Consider the following 10,695-nt stretch of genomic DNA (forward strand, 5'->3'; position numbering starts at 1 on the left):
TAAGATTTTCCTAAGAAGGATATATGAAAATAAAGTATCATTTGTATCTATAAGATAATACACTAAAAAATTCATTCTACATAAAATGTTGTGTATATGGTACCAAAATATATGTATACATTACATATTACGAGTATATATGTAACAGTACTACGTACAACATACGAAAATCACATAGGTGTAACTACATCAAGTAGTAGGAAAATTATATATAGCTTATTCTACATCACAAGTAAATACTACAATATGGTAACATAATATACAAAATATAGTTTTTCTTACCAATGTAGTGAATTAGCGACTTGGGTAGTAAAAATTGGAATTACTGCACTTTGCACATGGTTTTACTATTATTTTTATAGTTTTATCAGTGGTGTAGTATAAGCTATTGAAGGCTCACAGTTAGAATAGCAAAAGTGTACAAAATACAGTAACATACTGTACAAAATATAGTCATTTTAAAGAATGTTGATATAAAATGACTTGGATAGAAAAAATAATTTCGAAATTACTATTTTTTACGTGGTTACACTACACTTTGTATACGGTTTTACTAGGACTGTACAATAATTATTCTCAACTTAGCGCTATAGAGTGTCTGTGTGTGTGTGTGTGTGTACAAAAAGAGCACGAAGGTCTTGTAGTAAAATTATCTTCACAACTTTGAAATTTAGTTAGCAAAAAGGATAAATCCAGCCAGACAAACCTTTATTTGGCCCTCCAAAGACCGACTGGCAAATCTGTTGTCGTCCCCAGCATTAAATGTGAGTGTCTGTACCTTGTCATCTGCAGAAAAACTTTGTGTGCCATACCAGCCCTTGTCCCAGTCTAAAAGCCTTATACCATCGTTGCCATCGTCGCCCTCCTTGTCCTCCTCAAGTTTGTTCATGTCATCCTCCTCGTCTTCTTCTTCTTCCCCATCTTCATCCTCCTTCTCATCTTCCGTCTCAAGGTATCCAACATCTACCTCTGCTTCCTCCCGTCGTGTTTCTTCTTGCTCATCCTCCTGGTCCTGGGCATCGTCGCCGCCACTGTTGGTCTCTCCATGCATGTTCCCATCACCATCATCATCGTCGCTGTCGGAGTCACCTTCAGCACCGTCTGATTCTTCACTCTCATCTTCTTGGCCATCGTCTGTGTCACTCCCTGACTGGTAAGATTCTTCATCACTGGGAAGTGTGTGGGGGTCATTTCCACCGGCGTCGCGCCTTTCCCTTGAACGTGAACTGCTTGAACGAGCAACATTGTCAGCTTCTGGAACACTAGTTGTGCCGCCATCGTCGTCAAGTTTCCCCATTCCCTGTACGAGCTTGCCCATTGAGTGTGATATTTCAGAACATATTTCATGCACCATCCCGACAAGCTTCTTTTGTTTCTGTGCACACCAGAAGAGAGAGAGAGAGGACATTGGGGTCACGTATATTAGAACAGGTACAAAAAAGACAAGCGAAAAGAGGAATGTATAAGGAAACTCACATTTGAGTCGTATGAGTTGGGGAGCCTTGCTGCCACGAACTTTGTGACGTGATCAAGACTGCCAAATAAGCTTTCATCAGCAAAGCGAGCAAACTCGGTCTTAAGCTATAATTTGAAGTGTGAGAAAAATGCAAACAAAAAGAAGAAGCCAAAAAAAGGGAAAAAACCCTGGTGAGTATGCAACTATCTCTACTCTAGCTATTTGTGAGTTGCCAAGCATTAAATGTATGGTTGCCTGAAAGTATAAGTCTGTGTTGCCTATGATTGGTTTAACAAAATAACAACACATGTTTTGCCTAGGGATAACACACATCTGGTGAGTTGCTTAGGAAAATAATGTGGTTGCCTAGTTAATGATAGTGTCTTGCCTGATAATTGCTTGGCAAGTTGCCTGACTTCTATATGACCTCCTTACAAAATTGAAAGAAAACTAAAGTGACTGAATGATCGTGTGCTTCACAAACGTAAGAGGAAACTTACCCGCAACTTGCCAAACTCCCCCCGACCCTTTTTGTCCTTCCTAATGACCTTGGAAATAAGATCAGAATCCTAAACCGACACTCTTGGAACCGTTCTTCCGATCGGTTCGTCCACATCTAATGAGTCCAGATATAACAACGACATGAGGCAAATCAAACACAAAACGGAAAAAAATGAGTAGATGAACAACAAGAGCAGGAAGATGAAAAACTATGGAAAAAAGGACAAAGAGCAAGATAGACTTACAACTAAATGCATGACGCAACAGCAGACTGCGTTTTTATCACCTGCACCCGCGAATGCCAGTTTTAATTGATCAACTACAAACTGGCATACATTCGTCTCCGTTATCGCATCCACATGCATCACAGCAGGAAAACACCGTGGGGATATGTTCAAACTTGTGGTAGGAGCAAGGAAACATGAGAAGTCGACTGCCAACCAAGCACGCAGGAAATTGTTATCTGCTGCCCCAGCCATATCCTTGATCATTTTGCACCAAGATGTTAGTGTTGGTGAGCCTTTCGTATTGATCTTGAAGATTCTGTACATTTTGGATGAGTAATCTGCTCTATTCTCGTAGCAAACCTTCCTCCCCCTGTTTGGCAGACCCCATATCCTGTGAACACTTGCTGCATCTACTAGAATCTTTCCCCTCTCTGGGATGACAAGTTGGGAAATGTCGGGGTCATAATGCTTCATAACCCACTGACTTAAGTCTCCAGGCATGCTACATGTTGCAATCTGCAACAGACCTCCAAACTCAATTCGAATTACCTCGTCCTTCTGAAATTGCACTAAATCTTTGTTTAGTTTGAACAACCTTGCTGGTGATGCCCTGTTCCTGCGACCCTACAAGTGTGTAAAAATGGGCTAAGTTAAACTTTATGTGACAGAAATTAGAAAGTATCAATATTGTTTCCATGATGATGCGATGTTTGTCCTATACATAATACCATCATTTCTTCTTACAACTTCAACATGCTCAAAACTGCCAATGGCCTTGCTTACGCACGATTTAACAGCCAAAAACCATACCTAGAATTGCTAAAAAATAACACATTCATCTCGCAACTTCTAAAAAGAACGCACAAAATCCATACTGCCTTGAAAAAATTGGAATCTAAAAACTACGATTCATGATGAATGAATACCTCATTTCTGCATGTTTTTCGGCGTTTTGGCTTTGATTCACCCTCCTCTGTGACCTCCTTGCCTTCTGACTCATTATCTTGTGCACTGGCATTGCTGTCTATGTCTGACGGGCGACTCAGACGACAAATTATTCCTTTAGTGCGCATACGCTTGTAGCCAATCATAGTTGGGTTCTGTTGCTGTAGTGAGTGTGCCTGCATTGGGTGGAAATGTGTTCATCTGTTTCGCATTGGAAAAGGTCACGGAACTCGAACATGGCAAACATGACAGACACTCCACCGTGTCACGCTCAGAACTCTTACCTCTGCTCCTCGTACACCCTCTTGGTTTGCTTGTAAACCCTGGCCATCACTTTCCTTCCTTGCCTCTGACATTTTGGACACTGCAAACACTTAATACAATATTTTCAGGTTGCTGATAAAAAAAGGACTTCACTACTTGTAACACTGTAGGTTGCTTATAACACATGAAAAAAGACATTTCCTAAAGCTCGCTGATGAACCATTAAAGCAACACAAACTTGAGTTAGGCAACGAAAACAAAGTTACACAGGTACTGATTAGGCAACTTTGGTTCAGGCTAACAAACAACTACTATGCTGATTTGTGGCAAGTTACTAGAAAAAAAAAGGGTCTGACAAAAATCTAGAAAAACAAGTCCAACAAATTCTGTTTCGAATGCTGCCCAACAATCTGTAAATTTCAGCAAACTACACAATCATTAATCAGACATCTTATATATTAAGAAAAGTATGGGCATCTTAAAGCTTGTAATCCTCTTATACAATTGGCAATTTTGCAGTTTGGAAAAATTGTGATGGAAATATACAACACAGTAGTAGATGTCCATAAGAGATACATGCAGAAAATAACAAACAAAAACACTTGTCAAAACACAGCTATGAATTGTTATCATGAGTATAATGGGAAGACACGGTTCAGGGAGCACCATGTGTGGTGCAAAAACACAAGGCTAAACAAAAAACAAGTATTCCGTGAAGTGGTCAGTTGTAGTCTGATACTTTAGCATATGTGTTGCAAATGGCGACTGCTATCGACGCTATTCAATGAAAACTGAACTAAACAAACTTCTTTAAAAGTTTCGGCAACTCATCCAGCCTCAATCAAGCAACCCATACACAAATGTCGAAGCAACTCGGTTAACAGCCCCAGTACAGGTAGTTCAGACAGCTCTAACAAAGTTTTGGCAACTTAATCAATGCTGAACAGGCAACTTGTATACAATGTCAAATCAACTCAGTGAACGCCCCCACGCCTAGTAGTTCAACCTGCTCTAAATTTGCCAACTCATATAGCCACAATCAGGCTACTCATGCACAAAGTAGAAGCAACTCCATAAGCTGTTCAAAGCAACTCTTCAGACAACTCTATTTCGCCACCTCAAATAGCCTCAATCAGGCGACTCCTGTGCAAAATCGAAGCAACTGCTCAAAAAATCCTAAATGAAGTTCACCAAACATCTGCCAAAAGCAAATGCCCATCTTAGACCGGACTCAGACCAAACAGATCTGGCACGAGAACTGACAGCACACCACCAAATCCCTCACGGCATGACCCCGAGATTCCCCACCACGAGGCACCACGATTCGTCCCTAACTGAAGCAAAAACCACTACAACCTATGGGCGCGTGATTAAATCCACCTCCATGTTCGCATGAATCCCCGCTAAATCCAAACCCTCTGACCGAGCACACGCAGAAAGCAGAGAGAACAGCGGCGATGGGTGCATACCTCAGGATTCCAGCATCATCCAGAACACTAGGCCACCGGACACGCAGCACCGTCGGCGACCTTCACCACGCACCCCTTTGGCCCTGGACGCGGCGAGATTGAACCCGTTCCGCCTTATTCTGCGGGGCCGCGCGCACCTACGCACACTCGCGGAGCTCTGTCGCTCAAACACCGCTGCCGCGCACGCCCTCCGCTCTCCGGCAGCCGTCGGCGGCTTGGGGGCCGCGGTTGAACTGCGCCTTGGGGGCTTGGTGTCGAGGAGGGAGGAAGAGAAGGGGAGAGAATGGGGGGCAGATTGGGAGGATTGGGGCGGTGGCTCTCTGCCGTTTCGAGCACTCCGCCAACGGACGGGACGTGTGGGTAGTGGTGGGCCCTCCCAGGTGAATACGTGTCCGCGAGGGAGGTCGAACCGTTCGTCCCGACCAGGAACACCTGGGCTCGATCGCGCGCGGTTCGTCCTGATCGGACGGTGACAAAGGGTATGTGCTGGAACGTGACAACCAACACTCAGTTGCTTTTTAGCATTTAGGTTTCTTAAATTGGATAGAATCCTTGTTTTTCTTCCAATCTATTCAGTCTCTTTCTATTACACACAATCTCTACTCCTAATACAGCAGTTGGTAGTCTCCGCCGGTCAATTTTCGTCCCACCATTTTTGTCCGTTTTTTTCGTAGGTTAACCCTCGTAGATTTTTTTCGCACCACCCCTCCAGCGAAGAAAAACCCGTACGACGCCCCTCCTCTCGATCCAGATGCGACCTCTCTCTTTCCCTCTCTCCGCCGCCGCCCCCATCTCCCGCTCCGCCCCCATCTCCCGCTCCGCCGCCGCCCCTACCGCTCCATCGGCCCGACATCTTCTTCAGGCGCGACCACAGGAGCAGCTCCACCTCCCTACTCCCTCATGCAACAGCACTCCAAACCCCCACCTCCATGTCCGGCTGCCTCTAGAGTTTCTTACCCTCGATGCCCCGCCGCGACTTGTGTTCCGGGCAGTGAGGATGGGAGCGGGTCGGCCGTGTCGCTTAGTTGGTGGAGCGGCTGGGGCAGTGGCGCCACCGCGCTGGGCGGAGGAGAAGGATGAGTCGTGGTGGTCCAAGACTGGAGGGCAGGGTTGTGCCAGATCGAGGTAGCAGTAGCCGGATCCGTGTAGATAAGGTTCACCATCGTCTGATCCGTGAAATTTGAGATTGCCATCGCATGGGCCGCCGATGGCCAACACGCGTAGGTCATGGACGGCCCTCCCTCGTGAGCCACGCATTCTGGTTCTGGCTCACCACCTCAGGTCGACGGGGTGCCTCCCCGGCGAGGCCGCGACAGCCTCTTCCTCCTCGCGCTGTCTCCGTCCTCCCGCTCAAGCCCGTCGCCGTCGTCGTGGCATCCCATCCTATGTGGCCTGCCTGTGTGTGCCCACTGCCGTAGGATGACGTTGAACATGAAGCGGAGCCCAGCCGGAGCGGTCCGATGCGGTGGTCGCGGCCAAGGAGCGGTGGTCAACGCCATTGAGCAGGGGCCCTCGGTCGCCTACCCTCCTCCTGCTACTATCCTCTACGTCCCTGAAGAACAGTATCCAGAGAAGCACGGTGCATTCTTCTCTCTTATGTGGATGGATTTGATGCAATTGGAATTTTGTAAATACTGGAAATTTCTATGAACTTTGTAACTACTAGAAATTTGTATGAACGTTCTAAATACTGGAAGTTGAGAAAACATGTTCTCCTTTTCTCCCATAGCCCCATATATGATGTGATTGCTTGCCTTTTTACTGCTTGTGTTGTTACTTCTAGGAGGGGTGTTGGAAGGAAATCAACGTGATATATTTTCCTTAATTCATGAATGTGTTCACACAGTTCTTGTTTCTATCGTTCCAGGAACAGGAACGACACAGGCAACAACTCTCCAAACACATTTGTTCTTGCTACTGAAGTTTAGAAGAAGTTTAGTGTGATATATTTTTCATCATTCACAAATGTGTTCAGAGAGTTGTTGCTTGTGTCATTCCTGTTACTGGAGGAGGGCTCCACTGTGGCCATTCGCCACTCTGCCTGCAAGCTCGACGCCACAGTTTGACAGGGCCATGGTGGTAGTAGACGATGATGAATATGGCGCCCTGGCTGTCTCTATTCATAAGATTCCACTATGGTGGCCGAATTTGTATCACACCAGGCTGCAAATCAGAGCTAGCTTATATTCATCCATAGGTAATGGCTGGCTCCAAAGGCAACAATCGTCCAGTCCTCTTGTGCGTGCTGGAAAAGCTATACTACATGATATTATCAGGTTATCATTACTCACCAATTCACCAGGCTAGCTTTTGCTGTACTTTTTCTTCATTTTGTTCAGATTTATTTCATGCCCCAATGTTCTGTTATGTGCAGCTATGAGATTTTATTTGAAGAACCATGCAAAGCAATTTGAGATGATGCATATAAAGCATCTCAATTTATTAAGTGTTTTTTAAGTATTCAATTTATTAAGAGTTCACTCATCATTGGTATGGAAATCTCATTTGTTACCTTTGGACCAGCTTCAGAATGTAGCAATGCTTTTATTCTCACAAAGTTTTTATATTGTAGTATTCCTTCAAATTGCTAATACTGTAGTTTGTATAGTGACTTTGTAAATTTTGATGATGAATCATGTTTTGATGTGGTTTGCACAAAAAAAATCATGAACTTATATAGTGAATAGTACATGTGTTAGAAAATCATCATTTCAAGATCTGCAAGCAGGACATGAACCACCTTGCCATGAATTTCCTCATCACGTTGGGATTCGTCCAGGCCGCCAACAGGTTCTTTATCAATTTCGGGACCCAGCATACTGTATGCTAACATGTTTAAATCAGGCCGGTCTTACTCCTACAATATTCTTGGAATAGTACTTGAGATTTAGGCACTGGACTCTCACTGAAGTGTGATTCATGCAGTTCTGTTTGCAGTTGACATTTACCTGGTGGACCATCACCAACCAGATGGAGGTGAAGCAAGTGGGCAAGTCAGGGAAATGCTCGGAAGGCTATCAAGAAGATCAATGATCTTAACCCCACGATCCTAATTTTAGTTTCTACCTTGTTGTTGGGCTGTCAGAAAAGTATGGAGCAGGAGCGATGATCTGACAATTGCCGCTAACTTTGTACTCATTAGTCATATATGTGCTAATGAACCTTCCGGGTTCTCCATTATGTTTACCGCCGGTTTCTCATGTAAAAAAAAAATACTCCATAGCATAGTGGACAATCCTTTTTTTCGTGAGAAGTAGTTTTTCTACATGATATGAGGAAGATGGTGGTGAGTACAGAGTAGGGGTAGGCCGGTTGGGATAGCAAGGTGTCTGGTTTCTCTGTGCCTTGTTTGAAATCATGGTTGGCATGCACTCTAAAGTAATCATTGGATCTGTTGCATCTAAGAGATATTGTCAATATATGTAATATCATCCATCTGTTTAACATCGTGAATAATTTTGTTGTGTTCCCATGTTATCAATGGTGTCATGTAGGTATTCTCCACCTATTAGTTAGTTCCATGCTATATTTTGAGTGTGCATCTTGTGGCATCTTTCTCCGTATTTGACACTTGATTTGGTACAAATTTGTGGTGCTGATTTCTCCGTGTTTGACACTTGATTTTCTGAAAGGATTTTAATGTGATGCATTGATACGCCTGTTCTATTTGATAAATTGATATGCAAAATGCCCTTTTGGAAATTGTGGTTTTCTTTTGTATTTTTGTCCTAATATAAAATGTTCTGTTGCTGGATTGAATTACTTTCTCAACATTTTTATTTTGACATATTATAATGCTCAGTTTGTTTACAGGCTGCTGAATGCTGTCCAAGGAAGTAATCAGTGCCGATGTAACTTTTGTAAAATATATTTTCAGCGTAACTATCGATATGATTTCTCTACGTGGTACATGCCATGAATACTAACTTATTTTCTACTGATATATGGTTTAATAGGTAATGAACCTTCGATCAATCAGGCCACTGGATAGAGCTGCCATAAAACCATATGTTAGGCAAAAAAATAGATTGGTGGTTCTAGAAGAAGGCTTCCCCCAACATCGTGTTGGTGCTGAGATATGGTTCTCTCTCTCTCCACACACATCATGTCAGGTTTGAGCAGGCCAACCCTTCTCCAATTTTTCGAATATACAAATTCTCCAATTATAAGAAAGGAGAATTTGATAAATTAGAGAGAGAAATGCTTTCATAAATTGCTCACCCCTGAAGGTTACAAATTCAAGTGTTGGGTCCGAAGGATGAAGCAAATCCCAAGTAACATGTTAATATATCTTGATGCACATTTGTTTTTACTTTGCTTCAGGTTCGCATGCAGTGACGGAGATTTCATCAATGTCACCTCCATTTTCTTGGTGAACCTACCTTTCCCTCTAAGGTTTGTGTTTCCCCCTTTTGATAGTGTTTTTTATTTTCTTGCTCAAGCCACAGATTCTACGTCTGCATATTGTTTACATTATCCTCGCTACAGTGGCCTTGCATATGGCCATTGGGTGCTGATCGCCTCCATGTCTTTGGTGAGCCCCCATAGCTCTCTCGGTCTTCTGATTTTGTTTAGTTTGTTAGATTTATGAAGAGCTATTCTATTCCAAATTGAGAAACCTATGTTGCTTTCCTATGTTGGTCCAAAAGGCCATTTGTTTGACAGCAGTTTATTATCAGCAAAGTCTTTAGCCAAAACTGCATTTGATTCGGTTCAGTTTGTGCTGCTGATATTTCATCGGTAATTTTGTATCTTTACGTGCCTAGGTACATTCTGAAGGAGAAGATTACTGGTCGAGAAAGCCATTTATCTTATTGAAGAAACTGGCAAGGATTTTTTGTAGTCTCATGGTTCTGCTAGGAAGATACCGTTGCTACCAGGTCAACAATCTCCCCTTCAATAATATTTGATTTATATTTTGATGCCATTCATCGGATCAATGTGGCTTACAATGACCGCTAGTATGTTTTTATTGCAATACTTCTCTATGCTATTTCACTATTTTGGACTCATGTTCTTTTCATTGTGATGTAATAAGTGAAATAAATTGAATCTATTTCTTTGTGCAGGGACATAGGCGTTTCAAAGAAATATATGGCTTGTTTTATTTTTGGCCCTTTCTTCCCAGCCATTGGATATGCACTTAAGTTCCCCAACCAGAAGCATCTCCCTGTCCGTGTAACCAATAATATTTTGGAAGCAGAATGTACTCAGGATCAGAATGGAAAATTTTGGTTTTCGAAAGCGATGTCCCACTGTACATGGTATGAGAGTTTGAGCAGAAACCTGGGGTTAGCTCCTTGCCTACCCCAGGAATTGTACACTCGAACTATCTGAACATGTTTTTTCTGTCTTTTAGATAGCATCCTGCAGCTAACATTTCTGAATTCCAGCATTGGTATCATTAAGCATTTTAGTTCTACCCCATATGGACATTAGTTTACTTTATGTTCTTATGACGTACCTTCTAGAATCAAATCTTTCCGGATGTTCGAAAGCACTTCTGGTGGATCAGAAAATTGTGTTTTTTTCTCAGCATCTTAGTTTTTCTCTATTTAAAACAGTAATCATGGAGAAATACGCCCGAGCAGCCGGCACGCTTTGAAGAATGTGGTCGAGATTAAGAGGGTGGATTTTCAATATCTTGAAGACAAGGCAGCCGGCAAAAGATCTTTTCCATACCGGTGTACTATAATTATATGTTATAGATGTTGGTTTAATCGAGTGTGTGATTATCGCTTACCATGAAGGAAAACACTATAAGATTTGAGACATGCAAGGCCAACTTAAAAGCAGTAAGGGTCTTTGAGATGCCAAAACTTCACTTATATAT

At 42.9% G+C, this 10,695-nt stretch overlaps 1 protein-coding gene across 1 annotated transcript; it reads left to right on the plus strand.

The window, feature by feature from the left end:
* The first annotated feature begins 9,122 nt into the window (after window positions 1-9,122).
* LOC119336294 lies at window positions 9,123-10,340 on the plus strand. Its single transcript, XM_037608291.1, has 4 exons — window positions 9,123-9,257; window positions 9,351-9,396; window positions 9,629-9,742; window positions 9,932-10,340. The coding sequence occupies exons 1-4, from the start codon at window positions 9,142-9,144 to the stop codon at window positions 10,007-10,009; spliced, it is 354 nt and encodes a 117-aa protein (XP_037464188.1). The 5' UTR covers window positions 9,123-9,141; the 3' UTR covers window positions 10,010-10,340.
* Window positions 10,341-10,695: the final 355 nt, after the last annotated feature.

This window comes from Triticum dicoccoides, chromosome 7B (genome assembly GCF_002162155.2).
Source record: "Triticum dicoccoides isolate Atlit2015 ecotype Zavitan chromosome 7B, WEW_v2.0, whole genome shotgun sequence".
Lineage (NCBI taxonomy): Eukaryota > Viridiplantae > Streptophyta > Magnoliopsida > Poales > Poaceae > Triticum > Triticum dicoccoides.

Bases quoted from the DNA above. Each gene is read 5' to 3' on its own strand.
- LOC119336294 (XM_037608291.1), top strand. From the start codon at position 9,142: ATGTTAATATATCTTGATGCACATTTGTTTTTACTTTGCTTCAGGTTC. The intron at 9,397-9,628 runs GTGAGCCCCCAT...TTACGTGCCTAG, and splicing joins TGATCGCCTCCATGTCTTTG to GTACATTCTGAAGGAGAAGA. The intron at 9,743-9,931 runs GTCAACAATCTC...TTCTTTGTGCAG, and splicing joins GAAGATACCGTTGCTACCAG to GGACATAGGCGTTTCAAAGA.